The 27,161-nt window shown below is 42.5% G+C and overlaps 2 protein-coding genes across 3 annotated transcripts in view; one reads left to right on the top strand and one right to left on the bottom strand.

Moving 5' to 3' along the window:
• dync2i2 (dynein 2 intermediate chain 2) overlaps positions 1 to 10,245 on the bottom strand; it is a 67,859-nt gene extending 57,614 nt beyond the window's left edge. The window contains exon 1 of the mRNA XM_072488834.1: positions 9,731 to 10,245. Within this exon, the coding sequence (XP_072344935.1) occupies positions 9,731 to 10,066 (336 nt within the window). The 5' untranslated portion in view covers positions 10,067 to 10,245. The remainder of the gene's footprint in view (positions 1 to 9,730) is intronic.
• A 197-nt stretch (positions 10,246 to 10,442) lies between these two features.
• On the top strand, positions 10,443 to 23,072 carry LOC140399316 (protein SET-like). Of its 2 annotated transcripts, none has more exons than XM_072488836.1 (8): positions 10,443 to 10,740; positions 12,328 to 12,385; positions 13,752 to 13,894; positions 16,839 to 16,942; positions 18,831 to 18,944; positions 20,338 to 20,508; positions 21,329 to 21,484; positions 22,260 to 23,072. In XM_072488836.1, exons 1-8 carry the CDS (start codon positions 10,668 to 10,670, stop codon positions 22,281 to 22,283), a joined length of 843 nt encoding a protein of 280 aa, XP_072344937.1. In that variant the 5' UTR covers positions 10,443 to 10,667; the 3' UTR covers positions 22,284 to 23,072. The 2 variants fall into 2 exon arrangements, with proteins under 2 accessions (XP_072344937.1, XP_072344936.1); XM_072488835.1 differs by lacking the exon at positions 10,443 to 10,740 and adding an exon at positions 11,037 to 11,109.
• The last annotated feature ends 4,089 nt before the right edge of the window (positions 23,073 to 27,161 follow it).

The following is a 27,161-nucleotide window of genomic DNA, read 5'->3' on the forward strand; positions in this document are numbered from 1 at the left end:
CACCCCCCGATCAAGGAATCGCCCCATTATTGGAGCATATCGAACCAAGTGATTGGGACCAAGTCCAATCACTTGGAACCAGGTACGAGGTCCGCCCTGAGAGGCGGGAAGCCCCTGGGGACTATAAGAATAGGGGCCAAGTTCAAATCGGCCCTTCTTCTCCTGCTCGCAACCTCCGAGACCCTTCGACAAAGAAAACCGTAAGTGTTACTCCAGCGATCGCTACCAGATAGGCGCTCCTGACTATCGGCTTGTACCAGCCTTTGAATCCCACAGGCTCAGAACCAATTCGAAAGGCCATTCGTTTCCCTGACCTGGTGGGCCATTTCCAAAGTTAAGTATTGGCCTTTAGTGGTAGGTAATAATCTAGAAGTAGGATTATTGTACAAGTATTAATTGCTGTATATAATAAATGAGCGTTGATTTAACTCTTACTAAGCGGTGTGTTGCATTATTAATCATTACTTGGACTTGAACCACGTGGCGGTATCAGAAAGATACCTAGCGACTCATGAGCAAAGGTGACAGAATAAGAATAAAGTAAACTAAGGCTAAAACGAGCAACACCATCACCATATTCCTGTCCATAAGACCTTGCTGTGCACACCTACTGTCACGTTTCCCACATTACAACAGTAACTACACTTTCAAAAGTAATGAATTGAGGGCAGCACGGTGGCACAATGGTTAGCATTGCTGCCTCACGGCGCCGAGGTCCCAGGTTCGATCCCGGCTCTGGGCCGTTCGTGTGGAGTTTGCACATTCTCCCCGTGTTTGAGTGGGTTTCGCCCCCACAACCCAAAGATGTGCAGGGTAGGTGGATTGGCCACGCTAAATTGCCCCTTAATTGGAAAAAATGAATTGGGCACTCTAGATTTTTAAAAAAGTAATGAATTGGCTGAAGTGCTTTGAGACATCTGGAGTTGTCAAAGGCACTGTACAAATGTAAACATTTGTTTTAAATCAATTGTTAATAACATTAGCAGGAACCCAAACTGCCAGGATTTGCTTTAGGATAAGCAAAGCAAACTAGAATAGGCATAATGAAGCTCAGGCACAAATGAACAAAGCACTGAACACTTATGGATGAAATCATCAAGGTCTTTATTTTATCTAATCCCAAGTCAACATAAGTGACAAGCACACTGACGAAAGAAAACTTGCATTGTTTGCACAAACTGCTACAGGGCAAGACCACTGGGTGGAGTGGTGTCTCAGTCAAATAACTGGCAGGGTGTTCAAATATATTCCAAATTGCTCTGGGCTTTCTTTGGAAGTGTCAAAAGTAAAAACAGCTCATAGAAATAAACTGAAACACCAAATATATGGTGCTACTTTGACAGAAGGCCGCTTACCCAGAGATGAGAGGCTGAATGCTGAATGTACGCGGTACATACTAGTGCGACTCGGCCAACGTTGTCTACCTCATATGCTGCAGGAAAGGATGTCCCGAAGCGTGGTACATTGGAGAGACCATGCAGACGCTGTGACAATGGATGAACGGACATTGTGCGACAATCGGCAGGCAGGAACGTTCCCTTCCAGTCGGGGAACATTCAGCCTATGATCTCCGGATACGCGTTCTCCACGGCGGCCTTCAGGACGCATGGCAACGCAAAATCGCCGAGCAGAAACTTATAGCCAAGTTCTGCACACATGAGTACGGCCTCAACCGGGACCTTGAATTCATGTCGCATTACATTCATCCCCCACCTTTTGGCCCGGGCTTGCGAAATCCTACCAACTGTCCTGGCTTGAGACAATTCACACCTCTTTAACCTGGGGTTACCCCTATCTCTGGATCTGTAAAGACTTAATTACCTGCAAATGCTCGCATTCAAAGCATTGTCTTGCCTCTTTGACTTTGTCTATATATATATATGTTTCTGAGCCTTTGATACCTTGGAGGCAAATCAACATGGGACAAAAAACATTTTTTGGCGGGTGGGGAAGGTGCTTTTAATGTTACAAGGAAACACAATTATTCGCAAATTGTTTTATAAAGCTCATAATAGGCTGAGCAGAAAGATTATAGTAATATAATAGCAGGCAAATATCGCAGCCAATCTTCATGTAAACAGTAAGACCCTACAAGCAGCAACAGAGACAAATTTTCAGTTGACCTTTTTGGTTGAGGGCGAAATGTTTATTGGGACGCTGGGTATGTGGGGATTTAGGACTTGGAAACAATACAGAGGATAAATTGGATTGTGCCAGAACTGTGGATACAATTTGTGGTTTGACTCACCAGCATATTCCTGGTGTCTGCCAGCAATAGTGAATGGGAAAGGAAACACGATAGCTTTGGGGTGAGAAGTTTACGGTCTGGCAGCATTTATTTACCAGTTTCCAAGTTATCTCTGAGCAATAAATTAGGATATTTCTACTTTTGCTTAGATTTCGGCTTCTGTGAAGCGTTGTGGAACTTTTCCTATGTTCAAGACATTGGGGACAATTCTCCGGGGCTGTTAGCCCTAGCCTGCTGACCCGGGTGTGAGGCCCAAATGGAATTCTCGGCGGGCGTCAAACGTGATGCGAGTCTCCTGGCCCGCTCCCCTTGGCGAGATCAGGTTCTCGCCCAGAAACAGTCTCATTAGCGAGATTGAAATGGAATGCTGCGTGCTTCCGAGATGCTCCCGCACCCTCCCCAACAAGATGTCCCACGGGCGTGAATCACTGCTGGTCCCTAAAAGCAGGGACCAGACGTCAGGAACACTGAGAGGTCGCTTTACACTGACCTCCAGGGTGCAGAGGGGGCTCCCTCGGGGAGGGCGGCCTTGGGATGGAGGGGTTCAGTATGGGAATATTTCCCAGGATGGGAGTCGTGGCAAGTCTTCTCCCCATCACTTTGAAAACCTTGTAAAATCTCTCCCAGCAAGTCAATATCAATGATCTGGCAGATGAAGGTAAAAGTGTACCACTTTAGAAACCTTTGAAGTTCATTTTTCACATTCAATTTCATTTCCCTTTAGCTTTTTTAAGCCCCTGGGCTTGTAGAGAAGCCCAAAAGCTTTGAACTGCATTGTTTACATTCAATATCACGGTCCATTACCTTTAGAGCCTCTTGATTGACAGATACAGCCTATTTCAAAAGGAGGGTTAAGCTTTGTTTGTTTTTATAGCTTTTCACAGTCCATTACCTCTGAAGAGCTTCTTCTTTTGAGCAGGTGAGTCTAACTGCAGTTTTTTTAATTGAGACTTTTTCTTTATTCTGATGTGTTTCCTAAAAAGAGTAAGTGTTGTTTCTAACCGCAGTTATTTTCTGCTGGAGCTTCCTATGTTCTGAAGTCCTTCCTAGAAACATCAGGTGCTCTGGGTGCTGCGCCCATTCAGTGTCAGGGACAAAGACAGGCTAGCACCTCCGGAGGCAGTACTAGGTTGGCACATCGAGGGGAGGGCTATACTGTTATTCGCAGATCAGGGCGCCATTTAAAAAGGGCATCTGACCTCGGAGGATCCGGCCTTGCCTCTTCTACAGGTCCCACGGCGTGAATCACCCGTGGCTCCAAAATAATTCTAAGTATGGGCGGATTGCGATCTGGATTGCACTGATCCACCCAGCAGGAATCACACCTCGTTTACTATCAGAGATCACACTTAGAAATTGTTTGGGAGAATTTTGTCCATTATATAAATGCAAATATCTGTTGTTGTTGAAGGAACTTTTCAAATGAATCACAGAATTGTTACGGCACAGAAAAATGCCATTCAGCCCATCATTTTTTAACATAATAAATTTAGAATACCCAATTCATTTTTTCCAATTAAGGGGCAATTTAGCGTGGCCAATCCACCTACCCTGCACATCTTTGGGTTGTGGGGGCGAACCCACGCAAACATGGGGAGAATGTGCAAACTCCACACGGACAGTGACCCAAAGCCAGGATCGAACCTGGGACCGTGGCGCCGTGAGGCTGCAGGGCTAACCCACTGCGCCACCGTGCTGCCCTCCATTCAGCCCATCATGTCTGCACCGACTATCCAAATAAGTAATATGACTGAGTGCCATTCCCCGGCCCTTTCCGGTACCTCTGCAAATTGTTTCTATTCAAATAATCATCGAAAGCTTTCTTGAACATCTCGATCGAACCAGCCTCCACCACACTCCCAGGCAGTGCATTCTAAACCGGAATACTATATAGCTTCAATCTCTCTTACATAGGATGTGGATGGATATTGTTGGCTAGGCCAGCATTTGTTGCCCATCCCTAACTGCTGTTGAGAAGGTGGCATTGAGCTGCATTCTTGAACTGCCCCATCATGTGGTGTAGGTACACCCACTTACTGTTAGGAAGGGAGATTCAGGATTTTGACCCAAAGGTTGTGGATCTGAAAGATGTTGTCAAAATAACCTTGGTGAGTTGCTGCAAGGTATCTTGCACTCCTGCTTCTGTGTATTAGTGGTGGAAGGAGTGAATGTTTAAGGTGGTGGATGGGGTGTCAATAAAGTGGGCTGCTTGTACTCGTGCTGTTGGAGCTGCTCTTATCCAGACAAGTAGATAGTATACGACCACACTGCAGACTCGTGCCTTGGATAAGACTTGGAGAATCAGGAAGTGAGCTACTGACAGAATTTCTCACCTCTGACCTGCTCTTGTAGCCACAGTATTTGTATGGTTGGTCCAGTTCAGTTTCTGGTTACCACTTCTTTTTTTTTTAAAAAGGTAAAGTGCCCAATTCATTTTATTTTCCAATTAAGGGATAATTTAGCGTGGCCAATCACTGCACATTTTTGGGTTGTGGGGGTGAGACTCATGCAGACACCAGGAGAATTTGCAAACTCCACACGGACAGTGACCCGGGACTGGGATTGAACCCGGGTCCATGGTGCCGTGAAGCAGCAATGCGTACTACTGCGTCACCGTGCCGCCCTGGTTACCACTCATCGATAGAGGAGGATTCAGCGACGATAATGCCATTGAATGTCAGGGGAGGTGGTTAAAGAAGGTCATTCCATGACACTTGTCCAAGTGCCCAAGCCGGAATATTGTGTAGGCCTTGCTGCATATGGGCATGGACTGCTCAGGTTCCTGAGGAGTCATGAATGGTACTGAACATCATGTTATCATCAGTGAACATCCCCACTGCTAATGGTTATGATGGAGGGATGGTGACATTACCATTACGCCATTGCCTCCTGTCAAATATACAAATCCAGTATAGCTATTAATTGAAAATCTAAATAAACACATGGCTGGAATAATAAAATGTATCTTTACGCTCAGTCAATCTTTTCATCCCTTGGGAAGTCAGTGGACAGGAATGGAGTTGACTGTCAATGGCAAGACTTTTAGAAATAGAATTCAGAAAGTAGTTTTCGGAAAAATACATTTCGTCAAAGCTTTTCATCTTGCATTCTACAAGACATATCATCCACATAGCGAAAACATACATGGGGCAAGAGGTTAGGTGTCATTCCATCAAAAATACATTTCTCATGCAATAGGCGTTGCCAACAAAGATGTTTGCAAGAGCTGTGCCTAGGTTTAATTCCGCAGCAGCAAGTAATAACTTCCTTGCATGTCTTAATGATCTTCCACCTGCACTCAAATTCGCTTTCGAAATGGAACAGTCAAACAAACTTCCTTTTCTTGATGTACTAGTTGAGAAATCTGCCAGGCAGTTCTCTACCTCAATATACCACGAGTCTACTTTCACTGGTCAATAATGCATTGGGATTCTTACAGTTCCACACACTACAAGATTGGTCTTATTGGCAACCTTGTAAATAGCCACTTGCTCACCATACAAAAGTAAAGTCCCCATAATCCCCGATGACCATAGCCTGCCCCCTTTGAGGGGGAGAGCTGACTGGTGGTGATTTGCCTGAGGAATAGCACGCCTCAGGTGAGGGGCAAGGTTGGGAAGGTAGGCCTTCATAAATAACCTCAGCTGGTACGGGAATTGAACCCATGCTGTTGGCCTTGCTTTGGATCATGAACCAGCTGTCCAGCCAACTGAGCTAAATGCTGATGCTGAAATAAGATGCATCAAAGACATCCTGCAGGATAATGGCTTTCCTGATCGCACTGTATATCATGAAAACTCCTGAATGGGCCCAAGGGAATCACTTTCAGCCCTGAAAAGTGTCCAGTTCACATCAGTTTATCCCAGAAATGCAAGTATCTCAAAGTTTGGGGTGAAGCTAGCTGTTTCATGCTGCTACTATGCAGTAGCAACACGAGTAGCATTTGCCACAAATAGGATGGTGTCAGGTCAAAAAGACTTCCTGCCAATCACACAAATAAGTCATGTGGTATTTGAATTTCAGTGCCAGTGTGATGCCAGATTTTTATTCCCAAAGACTGGCAGATCATAATTCAGTCCCTTTCGCTATTCACAACATGCAAACTACAGGCCGTAGCCAACCAGCCTGTGCTTCAAAAATGCAAAACATAATGCATATTATTAGACAGGATACTGCAACATTTGCTAAATAATCGTCAATGTGCTAAAAATTATGGTGACAACCAATTTAAGATTGCCAATTGGGCTTGCAGTGTGGTGCATTTGCATGTGCAGGAAGCTATAGTAATTCACTGGGCCTTGTACTTTACAGACAGAGAGAACATGTACACACATTGTACTTGTTTCAGCTAGACAAATTTAGTCAGAACCATTCGCTAGTTCATTCCACAGGGCAATGCTTTGATCAATCTGAGTCAAGATGCCTGATTTAAATTTCAAACAAAGCTTTGCAGTAAACTGTCAGTCACCATCAACTGAGTCCACCAGAATCCACTTGCCAACCAATCAGCAGCCTCTTCTCCTACAATGTGAAGTTGTTTCCTGTGACATTGCCATTCTTGCCATTGTCCTGATGAGTGCAAGATGAAAATCTTTGACAAGATGTCTTTTTTCAGCAACATTCAAATTCTGTACTACCAAACTAAAAGTTATTTACCATAACAATTTATAAGGGCAGCAAGGTGGTGCAGTGGGTTAGCCCTGCTGCCTCACGGCGCCGAGGTCCCAGGTTCGATCCCGACTCTGGGTCACTGTCTGTGTGGAGTTTGAACATTCTCCCTGTGTTTGCATGGGTTTCGCCCCCACAACCCAAAGATGTGTAGGCTAGATGGATTAGCCATGCTAAATTGCCCCTTAATTGGAAAAAATGAATTGGGTACTCTAAATTTATTTTAAAAATAAATAACAATTTATATAACACCTTTAGTGTAATGAAACCTCCCAAGGCACGTTACAGAAACATTCCAAAACAAACTATAACACTAAGCCACATTAGGAGATATTAGGTCAGATCACCAAATGCTCGGTCAAAGAGGTAGATTTTAAGAAATGTCTTAAAGGAGTAAAGTGAGGTACAGGGGTGCAGGAGGGAATTCTGGGCCTTGAGGCTTCAGGAGCTAAAGAATTAACCACCAATGGTGGATTATAATTGGGTCTGCACAAGAGGCCAGAATTAAAGAAGCACAAATATCTCAGAGTTGTGGGGTTGAAGGAGATTACAGAGATAAGAAGAAGCAAGGCAATGGAGGGATTGAAAACAAGCACGAGAATTCTTAAAATCAAGACTGGGAGTCCATGTAGGTTAGCAAGCCAAGCACAAGAGGGGAATGTGACTTGCAGATAAGGAGGAGCATTAATCATTTCTTCAGCCCATCAAGCTCCTGGTCACCGCCCCCATCATCCGAACTGCAAGCCCACCACATCCACCACTTTCTTCTTGCTGTTCTATGCTCCTTGGTATGCGCTTTGTGGAATTAATTTCTGTAAGACATTTGGAAAACTCACACATCTGGTTTTCCCATTCAGAACTCCTACATCTCCCACCAGCAATTACATTTCAGGTTTTATTTACTATGTTTCAACAGTAAAGGTGTTTTGAAGTGCACCTCAAAAGTACTTCATTAACTGCAAAGAGCTTTGGAACTTCCCGTGGTTGTGAAAGGCAAGTCCTGTTTTTTCAATTCAAATTATAAACCAAAGTAATCTCTAAACTTGGCAATGATTTAAACTTATTTGAAAAAACATAAATGGAAACTGCTATACACAGACAACTATTGCACAAAGTTTTGAAGTTGGGTGAAATAATTATCCTGCCGGGCTAACCAAATACTACAAAATTCAGCACACTGCACAAGTTCAGACTGGAGTTTGCAAACAGCCAATCAGACCTCTGGGCTAAAGAATAAACTCAAATCCAGGTTGGAATTGACAAAAATCGCCAAGATTTAAAAGGCATTCACATACCTAAGAGAAAGAAGTCTATTGTTAAGTTCCTTCATATTTTAAAATGTCATTAAAAGATTTGATTAATTCACTTCCCGGCTGAAATCAGGGATCCTGCTCTTTGTAATCGTGCAATGGGATATTTTACATGCATTAGAAAGCAGGCAGGGTCTTGGATCAACATGTCAACTAAAAGATGGATAATATTCTTGCATTTCAATCAATCAGGAATTTTTAAGTCGAGGTGGAACCTGCATGACAGAAATTTGCCAAATGTCAGGATATAACTGACAAAGTGTTTGCTAAACGTAGAGATATAAGCTTGTGTGTATTTGAGTATCCTGAGATCAAGAAAACTGTGATATAGAAGTTGTTTCTTTCTACAGACACCATGTGCACTATATGCTGCAGGAACACACCCTTTTCCAATGAGGTTAAATAAAATGACACTACAATTAGTATGAATTCCAGATAAATATTAAAATGCTAATGATCAGCATTTATGTCTAGAAATACTGTGAACATATTGAATGTATTTAATAATAAGGTTTTGATAAATTTACCCAGTCAACTCTTTATTTGAAAAATGAACAGAAAATACACTCAGCTGTTCAGGCAGAAAAAGGTAGGATTAATAATATCTTGACTCTTACCAATTTTTACAGATGCACCATAGTCAGCATCCTAACTGCATCACAGCCTGGTGTGGCAACTGCTCGGCCCAAGAACGTGAGAAACTAGAGAGTTGTGAACACAGCCCAGTTCATCACACAAACCCGCCTCCCATCCACTGACTCTGTCTACACCTCCCGCTGTCTTGGGAAAGCAGGCAGCAAGACCCCTCCCACCCGGGTTATTCACTCTTCCAATTCCTTCCATCAGGCAGGAGATATAAAAGTTTGAGAACACTAACAGGTTCAAAAACAGCTCCTTCCCCGACCAGATTCCTGAATGACCCTCTTATGGTCTGAATTGATCTTGTCGCACATCTTCTCTACTGTGTAGTACTGCACTCCATATGTTCCACCCAATGCCTGTGTCTATGTATTTACATTGTGTATTTATGTATGTCCCATGTTTTTTTTCATGAATGGAATGATCTGTCTGAGCTGCACATGGAGCAATACTTTTCACTGTTCCTCGGTACAGGTGAGAATAAAACAAATCCAATGCAATGATCCCTGCTCTGTATGTGCCCGATATTGACCCTACCTTCCTTTATGGACAGGTGGTGCCTGACGCTTCCAACATCTGGCTTTATTCGGTATCATTTGGCGTCCTACCATATTGAACGAGCGCGACGTGATGTGGGTTTTGCCGTGCAGGTAAGAGCCTGCTTCTCCCGGAGGCATGGATTAAAGGGATGGGGAGGGGGGCAAATAATGGCAGTGTTGCAACGTGAATTTAACCCACCAGATGTCCAAAGTGGGAGAGTAGTTCGTTTCGCAAGTGCATTGACTTGCATGTATTTGGACACTCATCCAGGGTCCCATTTTGCAAAAATGTCTGTAAAAATCTAAACAGTTGTTTGAAACCTCACCGTGTGCGGCTGGTCCACCCAGTTGACTTCAAACCCATCAAAGGCGTGGCTCCTGCTGTTCTGGGTTAACTCCTTGCTGACCAGCGGCTCCACCTGGCGGAGGAAGCGGAGTAGGCGCGGGGAATCGATCGAAGGTTCCGCGCTCCCATCCACGGCCGGCCGCTCTCGGCACTCGGGCGGCTCGGTCTGCGTACTCACGCCGGCGCTGTGTCGCCGCTGCACGCAGACGTCGGCGCGTCGCACCTCCGCCGTTTGACAAACTGCGTCACACAGCTCGGGCGCTCGTCTCCAGCGCGATTCGACCGACACGGCCTCCAGCACCTCATCGGTGAACATGGCCCGGCGCCCAACGGCTCCCAAACCCCCACTCCTCTACTTTTCAATAAAACGTGGGTTCCAGCGTCGAGGGCTTGCCCCCCACCACCACCACACCATAAAAAAAAATAAAACAACCGAAAAGAAATTCTCCCCGCCCGCACGTCGCGCGCAGCGTGTGCGCGACCCAGTCAGGACGCCCCCGTCGCCATGGCGATGGGTGCACCCCCCCTCCCCCCCGCGCGCCGCCTGACGTCACCGCCGCCCTCGCGCCGACGCCTGACGTCACCGGAGACGGCCAATGGGAGGCGACGCCCCGGCGTGAGGTCCGGCGCACGCGCGCTGAGCTGGGCGAAGGGCCGGGGGGGACGCGCGTGCGTGTTGCGGCGGCGGCTGAGCTCGAGCGTTTTTTTTTTTCTCCCCTCCCCGGTGTGGTAGAGGCGCGAGAGCCACTGAGCCATCGAGGGGGAAAGAGAGAGAGAGAGAGAGAGCGCGCGCGAGGAGGGGGAAGAGAGCGGGAGATCACTCAACGAAAGCTGCAAATCAGGGCTTTCCGGCAAATTTGTTTTCTTTCCCTCTTTTTTTTTATTTCCCCCCTTTTTTTTTCCCTCCTTCTTCCAAGATGTCGGTCCCAGCGACAAAGATGAGTAAAAAAGAGGTGAACTCGAACCATGATGGAGCAGACGAGACCTCAGGTAAATTTAGTGCTGCGACCTTCCCCCCCCCCCCTCCCCCGGCTGTGGTGGTTTAAATCCGTGTCGGTGTGTGCGTGAGGTGTGTGAAGGCCGCTGTGTGTGTGTATTAGATATAATGTGTGTGTGTGCGCGCGGAATGGCGGCCCCACGCTCCCCCTCTCGGTCGGCCTGGAGAGGAGCTGGGAGGCCGGGCGGGCGGGAGGAGGGAGGGTAACTCCATTCACTCCGGCGCCATGTTTATGAAGCCACATAGAGGGAGGGAAAAAAGGACAGACTCTCTCCACCTCCTCCCTCCCTCATTGTGTAAGGCGGCCGCCATGATACCGGGCAAGAGAAACGGGGGCGCCGCGGCCTGCTCGTCCGTGCGAGGTGAGGATGCCTCCGCGCCCCCTCGCTTTCCCGCCCGCCCTCCCACGTCAAACCTGCGGCGGACACGGAGGACGCACAGGTCCCGGCGTGAGGTCCCGCGGCGGGCTGGGGGCGAGAGGCCTAACCACGAGGCCTGGTGTTAAAGGGATTACGGGCATCCTATTCTTTATTTTCCCTTTGCCGGGGCTGCGGGCGATGCGAAGTGCCCCCCCCCCCGTTATTTAAAACCCGCTTTTCGTTTCCCAGTCCTTTCTGCCTGGGGTGTTCAGAATCCGCATGTGTGCGACCCCGCGGGAGAAGAAAAACAAAGCAACGCAACAAAAAAAAAAAAATCTGGAGGGAAAGGTGGGACGGGCTGGCAGGGTTTAATTGCAGCAGGGGGAAATGAATGGAAAATGTTTGCATCCGTTAGAATTGTGCAAAGATGTTCATATTTTTTTAAAAATAATACTCTTTTCCCCGCCCCCCCCCCCCCCCCCCATCCCAAAATTCCGGTGCGAAGGCCAGCCCTCTGAGCAAACGCCGAATTTGCAAAAAGTTTTTTGTCTGCCATGCCATGCATTTTATTTTGAAATGCCGATGTTAGAGCGGCCACTTCCTCTGGGGAGGAACCACGCGGCTCATCATTCAGCCAGGGGTTCATTCAACACAAAGGGAAGCGGCACTGAGCTCAAACGTGGGCTGTCGGCGGATTGTTGACGCCTCCCGGGTTTAAATTAGCTCTCAATGGTGGTAGGGGGGGCTCTCTGTCTGCTGTTTGATTTCCACGGTTCCAGGCAATAGGTGAGCCCAAAGAAACGAGTTGCTTTTTTTTTTCGCTCCCCCCGGAGGGTGGCTTTTGTGGCACATTTCGCTCCCATCTCCACTCTTGCAGATGTGTTTGTAAATTTCCCCGTCAGCTAACTTATTGCGTTTAACGTGTGCAAGGTTAACTTGGAGGGTCTGCTGTTCATATTCTCCCCAAGTTTATCCGTCGCCTTTAAATATGTAATGCAGTGTGTTTCATCACACACTACATAGGAAATCATGCACGATGCAGAGTTCACAACTTTCCGCCTGCCTTTATTGCCAGTCTGAGAAAAGAAAATAGGGAACGTTGACACTAAACCCACATTTGATCTGCTTGTTTTAATGTTTTGGAATTAACCACAGTGGATTTGGTATGTGCTGATCAAACGGCTCAAATTTTGTGACATTTTAAACTTTCTTTCTTTACAGAAAAAGAGCAACAGGAAGCCATTGAACACATTGATGAAGTACAGAATGAAATAGACAGGTAGAGTAAAGGAAGCCGTGTATGATTTTGCAGTTGAATGAACTTCATCCTTAAGTATTAACCCCAGCAGCATTTTTAAAATATAGTACAGCAATAATTTTGATGTTGCAACGGACGGAAGTGGTCTTTGGTTTCAAAGTTTCCATTGTTTCACTTGTTTTCTGAGCCATATTCTGATGTGGTCCTGAAACTTAGTATGATGTACATTCACTCTCGATTTCTGTGAAATTAAAGGTAATTACCAAATAATGTGAATTTCCAGAAACTAAAATGTCTGTTCATAGGATGATTTTTCAAATACCATACTGTATTCCACAGATTGAAATCGCTGCATATACTTAATGGTGCCTGTTAATTAAATGCATAAACAGGACCATGTTTTATGTGTTTTGAGGTGTTTTTTCTTGGTGATAATTCTGGCTAGCTTGATCTATTGGTAGGTTGTATTTGGTCTTCTCTTGGAGGCATTTAGTTTATGGGATTGAAGGAAAGTCTCTGGGAATGGCCAAATTATTTGAGCTCACATACCAAAAGCATGTGGTCTTTTTCACCTTTTGAGGTGTTGATTGTGCACAGGCCCATAGTGGTGCATCACACTGTCCTCAGCAGCTGCCTGCCCTGGTCATATTCCTCCTTTTTGACTGATCATTCTATGACTTTGAGAGTTCAAGCCTGGTTTCTGAAATCTCTTTGTTAATGCTTTGGAGCCCTGGCCGCATTCTAGTGAATTTAAGATGCAATGTCCAGATTTATACACAACATTCCAGGTGTGGTATAACCAGGACTTTGCATAATTAGAACAAAAATTTCTTCCCATCATACTCGAGCTTTTTGGGTAAAAGGCTAACATTTCATTGGCCCTTTTGATTTAGAACCTGCTTATAATATTTCCTACGGTATCTTTGAAGATGTGGAAACAGCCAGTCTCCCTGCTGTTAAACTACTCCTGACTGAATCGGGAGTTTTTTTGATGTCCAATACAAAGAAGTTGCAATTTTGCTACAGTTGAATAGCTGGTTCTATTGTTGTAACAAGCACATTATGGTTTCGTAGATGAGCAATTGGTAGAATACAAAAACTTATTTTGCGCACTACTTCCAGGATCAAACTACTGCCTACTGGCCATATTGTTTTAAATCTCTCTTGCAACCATAAATGTACAACTGCCGTGCCACTTTGTTTGCAGGGAAGTTTCTTTTGGACAATTTTGTTTCTTAAGAATAAACCACGTTACCTTTGTATTTATCAGTTCTGACTTCAACTCTGTTTTCCCTGCCTCTGTTTGGTCAGTTTGACAGTTGAACCGTGTAGATTAAATACGTATTGTGCATGTTTCGAGTGTTTTTTAAAAATCTCTTCTGTTTAGATTGAATGAACAGGCAAGTGAGGAAATTTTGAAAGTAGAGCAAAAATACAACAAGCTACGTCAGCCATACTTCCAGAAGCGGTCAGAACTCATTGCCAAAATCCCCAACTTTTGGGTGACTACGTTCGTCAACCACCCACAAGGTAAGCACTAAATGCGATAGTTTTTAAGGCAAACCATTGCTGATGACTATATTGATTCTTAAAGAACGGCTAAACTAAATAAGTCGGGAGAACAAACTTGGAGGGTACAATTTTCACGTGAACTTGAATGTCAGGGATTTTTCTAATGTCACCTGTTCACAATTTTTGTGTAAATTTGTTGTGTAATCCAGTTTACTGAAAGGGTGTTTGATTACAATGGAATCTGATTATAGAACGAAGAAAAGTACAGCACAGGAAAAGGCCCTTCGGCCCTCCAAGCCTGCGCCGACCATGCTGCCCGTCCAAACTAAAATCTTCTGCACTTCTTGGTCCGTATCCCTCTATTCCCATCCTCTTCATGTATTTGTCAAGGTGCCCCTTAAATGTCACTATCGTCCCTGCTTCCACCACCTCCTCCGGCAGCGAGTTCCAAGCACCCAATGCCCTCAGTGTAAAAAAAAAAAAAAACCTGCTTCGTACATTTCAAAATCTTGCCCCTCGCACCTTAAACCTATGCCCCCTATACCCTGGGAAAAGGCCTCTGACTATCCACTCTTGTCTATGCCCCTCAGTTTTGTAGACCTCTTATCAGGTCACCCCTCAACCTCCGTCGTTCCAGTGAGAACAAACCGAGTTTATTCAACCGCTCCTCGTAGCTAATGCCCTCCATACCAGGCAACATCCTGGTAAATCTCTTCTGCACCCTCTCTAAAGCCTCCACATCCTTCTGGTAGTGTGGCGACCAGAATTGAACACTATACTCCAAGTGTGGCCTAACTAAGGTTCTATACAGCTGCATCATGACTTGCCAATTCTTATACTCAATGCCCCGGCCAATGAAGGCAAGCATGCCGTATGCCTTCTTGACTACCTTCTCCACCTGTGTTGCCCCTTTCAGTGACCTGTGGACCTGTACACCTAGATCTCTCTGACTGTCTACCATTCACTGTATATTCCCTACCTGCATTAGACCTTCCAAAATGCATTACCTCACATTTGTCCGGATTAAACTCCCATCTGCCATCTCTCCGCCCAAGTCTCCAAACAATCTAAATCCTGCTGTATCCTCTGACAGTCCTCATCGCTATCTGCAATTCCACCAACCTTTGTGTCGTCTGCAAACTTACTAATCAGACCAGTTAGATTTTCCTCCAAATCATTTATATATACTACGAACAGCAAAGGTCCCAGCACTGATCCCTGCGGAACACCACTAGTCACAGCCCTCCAATTAGAAAAGCACCCTTCCATTGCTGCTACTCTGCCTTTTATGACCTAGCCAGCTCTGTATCCATCTTGCCAGCTCGCCCCGATCCCGTGTGACTTCACCTTTTGATTATATGGAACATATTCAACTTTCAAGGAATTGAAGCAATTGTGACTAAACTTTAGATGATCTTTGTCATAGATTTATAGACAAAATGTATAGGCTAAGTTTCTATGAACTTCCTTGCCATGAGTGCTACTAGTTGCCTTTCCTTTAACGGTGACCTCTAGAGGCACATGCTGTTTACTGCAGCACTGATCAAAAGTCGGTATGTCTTTACAGCAAACCACAACCTTGACGATTTTGAAACATTGAGAGCTTGTTTTGTGTTGTGCTAGTTTTACTGGGTTATGCTCTTTCTACAGCCAAGATTATAGTTACCACTCTGAATGCGCTTTTGCTGATAATGTGATTGTTTGCCAAGTTACGTTATGGTGCACTTGGGACCATTGGCCTACAGTAGTTAATAACTTACTGCCCATTTTGAAGATTTTGTGATAATGCTTTGCAACTCTTTTGCCTTGATTAGAAGAAATCCTAAAGCTTGGTTAAGATGTGCTCAGCTTTAAATTAGAACTTGATTGAATCCTATTTTTACATGTAAAAATTGAGTGTTTGTATGTTAACAAAAGTCATTGTTCCATCAAATGTTTTTGCTCCCAAACTTAGCCATGTGGAAAATATCTGAGCAAAAACAATTTTGTTCTCCACATTTTGGGAAGGGGAAGAGAGAGTTAGTTGCTTACTAGCTGAGAAGGTCAGTCATTGTGCTTTTAAACTTGATTGCGTGTAGCATCCCGAGACGGAGGATGAGAATTCATTTAAAAGAGTTTTCTTGCCTTTTGTAGAAGCCCAGATTATTACTGAGGCAGATTTCTTCAGCGAGTTGCTCTTCTTTCTTTACAAGTGCCATACCTTAACCTGAATGTCAGGCCATCTGAGGAAGTCGCAGCTGTGCTTAATCCTTCCATGGCCTATTGCCTTGACATTCCAGAGTGGGAGTGTGGTCTCCTTTACGTTTCCCAACCCTATTGTAATGTAGGGAAATTGTGGTGGCCAGTTTATGCACAGCATGATCCCACTAACCGAAGAGATAAATTAATACATTGGCCTTGGCAGTGGAGCTTTGAACTTAGAAAATGCATGCTTGGATTAGTTGGATAGGACTATGAAATTAATCTTGCCTATTAAGTGCACCCTATTTTTCTTCCTTTGAATGAAGAAATAGTTTAGATATGTATTATGTAAAATGGAACAAAGTGGTCAGTGGATGTATCTGTTCGCACATCTTACCAAGAGCCAGGCCGGGGACGTTGTAGTGTATATGTATTGCATGAGCCTTCTGATTTCCTTTCGTTCTCCACATGTGCAACAATGATGGAGTGCCTGATCAGATTGTCTTGCACATAGTCCATTTTGTATGCCTTTTGGTAAACTTGGAGGCCTCACTTGCAATGATCTTGAGCATGTAGTCTTCTGTTAATGAGATTTTTTCAGTTTTATCCATTTACAGCATTGCTGCCTCTGTGACTGATGAGATTCTTGCATTTTAAATCAATACTCTAGACCTGAAGTTGCTTAAAAAGTTGTTGCACTTTGATGCATCAACGTTAGTCTGAAATTACCAAACAATTTGGTTTAAAATGTAATTATTCTTACATTGCTTATGTGTTCCAGTATCTGCGCTTCTGGGAGAGGAAGATGAGGAGGCACTGCATTACCTGACGAGAGTGGAGGTGACAGAATTTGAAGATATCAAATCAGGCTATAGAATAGATTTTGTAAGTGCATTTTTCTTGGACTAATTTTGGATTGAGTATTAAAAGCAAATTTGTTTTGAGGGCTAAACTATTGAAAGATGGTATTGGAAAAATTATTTTGAGAAATAATAACTTGTATAGGAAGTTTCAAATCTGCCAGTCTGTCTTGAGGTTCAATTTGCATTTTGTGTATTTGTAAAATGCAACAGCAAAGGCACTCATTTTCACAAATTAGAATTGTTGATTTTTAACCCTCAAAAAAAGTCTTAATTCCTTAAACCTTTAAAAATGAATTTATCTATTGCAAGTCGGTGGTCTTGGTGATTGATCCAATTAACTGTACCAAATTAGTGAAGATCTCTGAATTGGCTTGTTAGGTAATTTGGACATTCTGAATTCTCCCTCTGTGTACCTGAACAGGCGCCGGAATGTGGCGACTAGGGGCTTTTCACAATAACTTCATTGCAGTGTTAATGTAAACCTGCTTGTGACAATAAAGATTATTATAGCACTAACAGGGATGCCAGTTTGCCTCAATCTTTGGGATTAATTGTTGTGTTCACCCATTGGCAAAACATCTGTTAATCTTTCCAGTCTCTTGCATTAAGGATGAAACATCCATTCAATAGAGATGGCATGTTGCTTGACTAGCTGCATTTGCCTTAAATATTGAACAACGCACCTTCATGTGTCAAGCTGGCATTTTGATTTCTGACACTAATAATCAAATGACTGATATTGGGGGTTGTTTTATAGGGTTGTCTTGTGGTGATTAACCTCAAACAGCTAGACTGGGGAGATATTAATCCAGTTAGCTTTGTTTGGATTAAAACCAAGTCTGACGAGAGGGTGACTTGTTAACCAAAATGTTTCACCTATTTGATTTTAGTTGTTTTCTGTTCATGCCAGGTGGGTGAGCAAGGTATTGTTTCAAGGAACTTGGGTTTTTAATGCCAGTTTTTTCTGATGGATGGGGCGATATTTTGTAACTCTCAATAGTCTTAAATACTGGTTCATTTCATGTTCTCGGTGTTCCACCGTACCCAACAACCAAGCCAAAAAATAGCTTTTAAAATGTAGTTGATGCTTGGATGGAAAACAATTTGCACTTGCCCCACTTCCACTTCATCTAATGATGGGTCATATATCTTGGACTTGCTCATATCTAGGGATTGAATATAAAGACACAACACTGGGTTCCCCAAGTAGCGGGGGGAAGTAACCACTTACGTCTGTTTTTTTTTCTAGAAGTATAAATGTTAACCAAACTACTGGGAAAACTTCCCAGCTCCTCTACAGGCAGATGGGCCCATAATTAAAAGGTTTATCCAAATGGCTCTGATTATGAAACATTCACTCGTCAGATTTACAAATCCGTTGTCATTTTGTGCTGAAGTCTCTGGAGAGGGACTTGAGCCGTCTTCTGTTTCAAGTAAATGTACTATGATTGAGCCATGGTTGTAAAAGGTTTGACATACAGAAATCTTTTGAATTACATACTCTTGAATAGATTTTCTCAAGTACAGGAAAGTTAACTCAATGATTTTTGGTGTTCTGTTTAGCCATTAGTATTCATGGAATAGATTTGTTTTTCTGCACGTGCAAGGCCAACTGTATTGTCAAGCAATGATAATTTGGGATAACTACCAAGTGTTCAATTGTTTGGCGAATGCTCCACTTTTAATTCTTCGTGCAATCTTTTTATTACAATTCTCTTCAATAAATGTGCCACACTTAAGATTCTGAATGTTTTATATGGCTGCTTTAAGTAATTGAAGTATCAAAGATGGGACTGGACTACCACTACTTTGTCTGGTGCTGCTATTTCACAAATAATTACTCAAATAATATCTGGGTTTTCTCTTAATGGCACTATGAAGACAAACTAATGGGCAACTTTTGTTTTCAGTATTTTGATGAGAACCCATACTTTGATAATAAAGTTCTGTCCAAAGAATTTCATCTGAATGAAAATGGAGATCCATCTTCAAAATCAACAGAGATCAAGTGGAAACCAGGAAAGGTAAGACCAGTCACCTAGGTATGCATAACTGGACTCTTGACTCTTATTTAATCTCATGATTGATTCTGTATATTCTTTAAAACCTATAATTATGCTGAGATTTAAAACTATAATTATGCTGAGATTTTCACGAGTACAGGAATGATGTCAGGAAAAGCTTCTTGCAAAAGATAGCCAATATCTGGAAATTTGTTCCAAAAATTCTGTTGAGACAGTGAATGATTTGAACATTTTAACTTGGGTTTGGTAGGGTGGGTAAGTTTAAGAAGCCAAGCAAGTGTATGGAATTGAGGTAATTGGCCATGATCTAATTGAATGACAACAGGCTCAAGGGATGAATGGCATACTCCGTTCCTAAGCTTGTCCTACCTGAAAAATCTGCATTGATCTTGTGACTTGGAATTTCATTATCTTTCGACCTCGAGGTTGGATAAGGATAGGTGGGTGATGTTTGTTACAGTTATTCGCTGCCTCGTCATGAGGGGCTGAGAGCAATGTATTGTGCTGACTGCTTAATTTCAGCAAGTACTTCAAAGCTGATGTGTACAATTGGGTTGGAGCTTGTTTGGCACACTGATTTGAGTATTTGCCTAATTTTGTTTCCACAATTGTTCCTGTGCAAAATTGGAATTTGTCTGAATTGGTCAGTCATTCATAAATTGACTAGGTGGCAATGAGTCTCAAACTGGCAGATGAGTTGCATATCTTGCTCAGTTCATTGATAAGTTAGTGTATGGAAAGGAGTTAGCATTTGAATTAGTATCTCGCTGCTATTCACAACAGCTGCATAACTGCTGTGTTTTCCACCTTCAATGTACTTTACTCCTGCATCATTTAGTTGCCAGATATCAAGTATTCTTTAGATTTTAAACTGATGAGCAATCTCCCGTTCCCTTAAATTACTCGGATACCGAGTTGTACAGCCCTGAAGTTTCAATCCCATATCAGTTCAATTCACTTGTCTCTGCTGTGGAAACAATGGGTCTCTATATTGATTTTGACTGAGGTGCAGAGCTATCGTCGTCCTCTCTTCCACTGTCTCCTCCCTTATAATTTGCGATTCTTGAGGAGGGATATTTTGGCAAAATTGTCGTAACAAACATTGCTTGAGCAACTTGGTACCGTTGCAGTTAGTTTAGATGACATTGGTTGCTATTAAACATGCTTTATTCCATAGTTCTTCATGCTATTCTCAGCACTTTAATTTTGAATCATATGTTTTGTTGCATCTTATTTGCAGCCTTTGTGCTAAAGTGAATTCATCAATTCTATTTTTAAAACTGAATTTAAATGCTGTACTCCAGTTGCTTGTGCATCTAAATCTTGTGTTGTATACTTGTAATGCAATTAAGCATATTCCTTACACATAACTAAATATCCATATTACTTCAAGGACCTGACAAAGCGCTCCAGCCAGTCACAGACTAAAGCGGGCAGGAAGCGACAGCATGAAGAACCAGAAAGCTTCTTCACCTGGTTTACTGATCACTCGGATGCAGGTGCAGACGAGCTGGGAGAGGTTATCAAGGATGACATCTGGCCAAACCCACTGCAGTACTACTTGGTGAGTGTTCTTGATTCCTTCTGTGAAGTTGAAAACTGTCTTGAAGTGCGCAAACTATGGGCAGCACGGTGGCGCAGTGGGTAGCCCTGCTGCCTCACGGCACCGAGTCCCAGGTTCGATCCCGGCTCTGGGTCACTGTCCGTGTGGAGTTTGCACATTCTCGCCGTGTTTGCGTGGGTTTCGCCCTCACAACCCAAAGATGTGCAGGCTAGGTGGATTGGCCACGCTAAATTGCCCCTTGGAAAGAATGAATTGGATACTTTTCTTTTAATTAAAAAAATGTTTTAAGTGTGCAAACTATTTGATTACTTATTACTTGGCATAAGAGCTGCAGATAATCAACCAGCAGTGATTGCATCTCTTCTCATAGGAAGTTCAATGTTTGTTCCTGCACAAAAGAGTGAGCCTGTTGGGTAGTTATTCTAAATGGCTCCACGCCACCGAGCAGTCAAGCTGAAACAGAGGATGAAATCAATCGCGTGTCTTTAGGGAGCTTTTTTAAAATTACTTTAGAATTTTGGGTGGTATGTTGATTTTTCTAGGGTCAGGTGCTGATTTACTTTAGTGAATTAGTATACATTTATATATTCAATCTTCTGGCTCTTTATTGGTCTGGCATAGTGCCACAATTTTTCAGGAGACTAATTTTGTTTGCGCAACAGCCGGTTACTTAATACTTAAATCCCATGTCATTTAAAGAACCAATGTTGTCCCCCTGGTGCTTGATGACACCCTGTGCCTCCTGTACAAGCATTGTGATGAGCTTTTGCATTAATATACCTCTTGACAAAAAAGTTTAATTACTGTGATATGTTGCCAGGTTCCCGATATGGAAGATGAAGAAGGGGATGGTGAGGAAGAAGATGAAGATGAAGAGGAAGAAGAGGGATTGGAGGACATTGATGAAGAAGGAGATGAGGATGAAGAGGGAGAGGAAGAGGATGAAGAGGAGGAGGAAGAAGGGGAAGAAGCCGAGGCAAGTGCTGTATTTTTTTAAAACTCCTGGTCCAAATGTAACATTTGTGTAAACTTTTAATTGCTGCAGCAGGCAAAATGTGCCTCTTGCCTCTAGCATTGAGTCAGTCCAAATGGAATCCCCTTTCTTACAAGTCTTCCATTATTCACATCACTGAACCAACATGAGATTTGGGCCAGATATTTGGCATGAAGTGTAACCTGATGCTTGATTTTTTTTTTAAACCAGAGCAGGCTCGGGGGGGGGGGGGAGGGGGGGGAAGAGAGCTGGCTTTGAGTGCACATGCAGTAGGAAAATTGCCATTTTAGTTAAATGCTGGAATGCCAATAACTTTGTTTTCGTCAAATGGGAGAATGCTTTTGCTACGTTTTGCTTCCTCCATTAAATTTGAAAGTTTCACGCACATCTCAAATTCTAACACACTTCAAGAGTAAATTGGAATACTCCGTGCAATTCTTTAAGTTTTGCACCTGTTAATTATTATTTTAGATGCCTCACGGCGCCGAGGTCCCAGGTTCGCTCCCAGCCCTGGGTCACTGTCTGTGGAGTTTGCACATTCTCTCCGTGTTTGCGTGGGTTTCACCCCCACAACCCAAAGATGTGCAGGGTAGGTGAATTGGCCACACTAAATTGCCCCTTAATTGGGAATAATGAATTTGGTAGGGTACTCTAAATTTTTTTAAAAAATGATTATTTTAGAGGATTCTCTGAAAGTTCTGATTTTTAAAATCTGCATCTAGCTCCCTTGCACTAACTTTTTCCCCTTTCTTTGTAGGAGGAAGAAGGCGAAGATGACTGATCTGGTTGCTGTTGATATTCACCTCTCCTACTTTTTTTTCTTTAGTCCCTGGGAGCAAGTTGCTGTCTTTTTGTGCTCAGTTTCCTTGTTCTCCTGAGGTCCTTAAACCATTATACACAATTGGGATGAGTTACATGTGCAAACTACAGTGGCAATCTCTCTCTGTCATTTCCATGAACTGATATGAATTCTCCTAGCATCAGCTGATCAGCACACCATCTTCTGTAGTAATGTGATTGTATTTTTTTTACTTTTTATTTTAAACCCCACCCCCGCCCCTTCCAACCCATCCCTCTGCTAGAAGCCCAGAATTTATTTTTGCCTTTGTGCTGTGACTATAGATAATTTTGAATAGGCTTTTTTCCTACCTGTTATGGCCCAGAGATTACACTGTGTTTCCATGTGATGTGGACAATTAGCAGTTACCATAAAGTCCTTGTTTTCTTCTCTCTTGTAACAAATTGGGGTGTCACTGAGGCACCTGGGGTAGATGCAGGCGGTTGGGTTCTAATGGGTGGGTTTGTTGGGTATTTTGAGGACGTGGCTGTACTTAGCATGTTGATGCCTTGTATATTTTTACAACATCCATGCAACCAAAGCCAACAATTTTAAATATTAATCGATTTGAACCCCACAGCAGATGGAGGAGTGACAACCTGTAGAATCTTATTGGAATCTACATTCTCTTATGTAATTTTTTGTTTCACTGGAAAGGAAAATTGCTCCGTTTTAAACGTTTAAAGTGTACAAGTTGCTTTGTTACAATAAAACTAAATGTGTACACGAAAAGTGTGTGGCGTGTTTGCTTTTAACCTGGAATGTTTTGAGGACTTGATTGCAATGAATCTTGAGTGGTTATTTTTGGTAAATACTTGGGGGAAATTGTGCAGACCTGAAGTAAATTCTACAATATCAAAATTGATTTCAAAATGGTGACTCCAAATTAAGTTTCCATTATTTTCTTAAGGTTAATTTATAACATCCCTTGTATACATGTATGCAAATATGAAAGGTGCTGCAAGTATCAGGTTATGGAACAGGTCATTGGGTCTTTTTTCCACATCCATTGGGTATGACTTGAGGATTGAGCAGACTTGCACCTGTGAAATTAATTGATTAAAATTGGTTTGCTGTGCTCTAACTCTTCTTGGAACATGGGTGCAACAAGGCTCAGTCAGTGCTTCCAATCTTCTATACCAATATGTAGTTTCTAGCCTGGGTCTGTCTGATGTGCAAGAAGCCTACATGTTTGTAATAATTAGATATCCAATCTGTTTATTGGAAACGAGATTGTAATTTCAACAGGAAAATTGCAACTCTTGAGAACTTGGTGTTCTTCAATCAGTTGGGTCCGGGTCCAACGCTGCATTGTAATTGCTTCAAGTTTGAATTTGAAAACCCCACGTTTTTGTGGACAGTTTGTTACCTTGTAGGCTTGCTTTAACTACCAAAGTTGCACTTGATCTTTTTTGCTTCTAGTAGCTAAATTCTGTAAGTTGGTATATAATGTATATATTGTCCTGGTACTAGTTGCATTGCATCCATTGGACTGATTATTAATTTTTCTTATGACCAGTCTCCCATGAACGCTAGCTATGCCCATTTAGCACAAATGTAGTTGTGATATGTCTATATAATTAATTGACAATTTAAAAAGCCTGCCACGCACGTTTGCTGCAGAAAGTTAGACAATGGATTTGATGCAACTCTTGCAAATTCATATCTCTGGTGGTGCAGAAGAGTTTATTTGTGCTATTTGATTCCATTCTGACTTCTATTTGATTAGGAATGTAGTTGTGGCACAACTAGCTTATAGTTTACTAGTTTGGGATATATGGGAGCTGTTGCCTCTCCGTTATCAAAAGTTGGGGTATGTAGGTGTGTCCCACTTGTAGTATTTAACCCTATTCTGTTCCTATGTCATTGTTTAATTGCTCAATTTCCTCATCTTTCCAGAATTTGTACTAAACTGTGACATCGTTTGAATTGCTATTGTACAATGAAAAAAGTTGACGTGATTGCAACCGTTTTCCTTGATTTATGAACTTCTCCCAATCCCATTAACCCGTGATAATGCTACTTAAGAATTTTGAGTTGGATTCCTTGTCGTAATATTTTGCTTTCACCATTTCCTACTTGGATGTTTTCAATTACTTTTAATTGGAATTTTGGAGTTGCTGTAGATGGGAAATGGTGCCATTTCACTTGTGTTACCAGTGATAAAATAGGCCAGTATGATGTATCGCTACAACATATGTAACCTGAGCCTTGCCAGAATAGAGTCCAAAACTGACTTGGTATACTTGTCCTGCTAGTTAACTCTGGTGGTTGGATTGCAGCAGACATCAGAGAATTTTATATCTCACTCTTCCTTCCCCCGGTATTCAATTAGACTGCCATACAACCTGAGCAGTTAATGAATGCAGTTATTTCACACACATCCGATTTCTCCTGGTGTTTTTAGTGAGAGGGAATTGTTGTACATTTGCATGTTTTTCATTTGGAGAGATAGATTTTCTTGAGCAGATCCTTCCTGTCTGATGCATTCTTGCCACTCCGGTATAGACAACAGAGTTGAGTTGTAGGTGGGAGAATCCTCTCGCAATGCAAAAACAAAGCTTACCAACCATGCCACTTTTCCTTTGGCAAATTGATGGAATGACTAATAATTCTACCACCAGCAATGCAAGCATAAGGCATGTGATTCCTTCAACTAGTAATAATGGACCTGAACACTTTCGTCTAAGAAATGATGGCACACAAGAAGCCTAATGAGTATAACCAGAGCTGTAGTTAGTTTTATTTCTTGTTTTTGCTTACATTGTCCTGATAATGGGACCTGGCTAAGCCATTGCTTTGTTTAGCAATGTTCTGGAGAGCATGGTGTCTATAAACCACATTTCAGAATGTTCCACTGGGATTATAGACACCTGATCTTTAAATGTGTACTGGGATTTGTTTGATATGGCAGCCGAAAGTGTCCTGACTTCATCTTGTTTTTTTAAATTAAATTGGTTTTCATCAATCTGTCTTTACTGTTATCTACAATAAAGTTTGTATACATGTTTTGCCATAGTGCTGTGTATTGTCTTTACTGCTCGTTGTATACATCTGGGAATATCACCAATACAAACAGTCCTATGGTAAAAATGGAATATAACCTAAAGGTAAACAAGCCACTATTAATCATTCAGATCGGTGAATAGATAGCATTTAAGATATCCAGTGTCATTTCAGAATAGCCATTCCTCCGGCAAAACTCAGCTAGTAGTTTCTAAGAGAATACATGGAGTTCACCATTTGTTGGTATTGGCATCTACGAAGAATCAGACCTTTAATACAGAAAAAGGCAATTCAACCCATTGTACCTGCGCTGACTTGAGAGTGCAGTTTCAAGCCCCCCTTTTAAAATTATTTATTTCTGCTGGACAAGTCTGCAGCATACTCTCCCAGATATGTTTTTCAGGGACTCTAGAATTATGGGGGTAGAAATTATGAAGTGCAGTTGAGGCCACAATCGAATGGCCTACTTCTGGCCCCAAGTCTGATGTTACTATTCTTGCTTGGGAACAAATTCTCAGATTTGGAAAGAATTTCTGATCGAAACTAGTTTTGAATGAGACTAATTTTATTGATAAATGATATATGTAATTCGATTTCTGTAATTTCAAAGCATAACTTTAGTGGTTATTAGTTATAACCCAAACATTAAATATTACTCCAGTGTATGTAATTCTAATGTTTGATTTAACATTAAACTTGGTACTTTGGTGTAGATTCCACTCTGAGAAGTTTTGACCTATTCCATTGCGACCCCTGTTAACAGTAGACATGGATAAAAAGTTAATCATGAGACTTTTCTGTAACAAGATTGTAAGCTGAGCACCAGGCCACTCTTATTAAGCAAGGCACCAGGAAATTAAACACCTGGATTTGTAACAAAGTTCATACTGATCATGGTTATTTAATTAGTGGTATTTGGGTCTCCTAGAATTTCTATATGTATAATAGGGTCCTATGAGTAATAAAAGTACTTGTAGATTATGAATAGAATTAAGTTCTCAGAGCCGATATAAAAGTGCAAGTAACTGAAGGAGGAGGGCCAATATTTTCCCAGCCTGCGACAAAATGGGAGGTGCAGAGTCTGCTGGATTTTTGGAGTTGGACGCCTCAGCTCCACCCAATTTAACAATGCTCAAACTTTACTAAAGCACTAGCATTGCTGTTAGCACAGGGCTAAATCGCTGGCTTTGAGGGCAGGCCAGCAGCACGGTTCAATTCCCGTAACAGCCTCCCCGAACAGGCGCCGGAATGTGGCGACTAGGGGCTTTTCACAGTAACTTCATTTGAAGCCTACTTGTGACAAGCGATTTTCATTTCATTTCACGGTGCCAAGGTTCCAGGTTCGATCCTGGCTCTGGGTCAGTGTGTGGAGTTTGCACATTCTCCCGGTGTTTGCGTGGGTTTCACCCCCACAACCCAAATATGTGCAGTGTAGGTGGATTGGCCACAAAAAATTGCCCCTTAATTGGAAAAAACTTTACTGAAGCAGAATTTCAACCTCTTATGTACTATCAGCCCCTCAGGCCAGGCTTAACTCTTACGCAAAATAGTTCACTCTGTCACATCAAAGTCTAATTCGCTTTGGCAGTGTTCAAACTTCAGACTGTTCCAGAAAGATTCGCATTCAGCAGATTGCTAAACTTCAGTTAATAAATAGATGGTATGCACTATTTTGTCAATTAAACATTCAAACAAATGTTTTAAGTTAAAGACTATGGAAATTTATGTAGTTGATATACAACTACATTTTTCTATTCACCCCCCAATATAGAGCAAAGAATTGTAGACTAAAAGATGGGCTCTGTGACATAACTT

Source organism: Scyliorhinus torazame, chromosome 22 (assembly GCF_047496885.1).
Source record: "Scyliorhinus torazame isolate Kashiwa2021f chromosome 22, sScyTor2.1, whole genome shotgun sequence".
Lineage (NCBI taxonomy): Eukaryota > Metazoa > Chordata > Chondrichthyes > Carcharhiniformes > Scyliorhinidae > Scyliorhinus > Scyliorhinus torazame.

What these genes read in the sequence shown, in the direction of transcription:
- LOC140399316 (XM_072488836.1), top strand. Translation starts at nt 10,668, where the DNA reads ATGTCGGTCCCAGCGACAAAGATGAGTAAAAAAGAGGTGAACTCGAAC. An exon ending in TGGAGCAGACGAGACCTCAG is followed by an intron (nt 10,741 to 12,327) that starts GTAAATTTAGTG and finishes CTTTCTTTACAG; the next exon opens with AAAAAGAGCAACAGGAAGCC. An exon ending in ACCCACTGCAGTACTACTTG is followed by an intron (nt 20,509 to 21,328) that starts GTGAGTGTTCTT and finishes ATATGTTGCCAG; the next exon opens with GTTCCCGATATGGAAGATGA.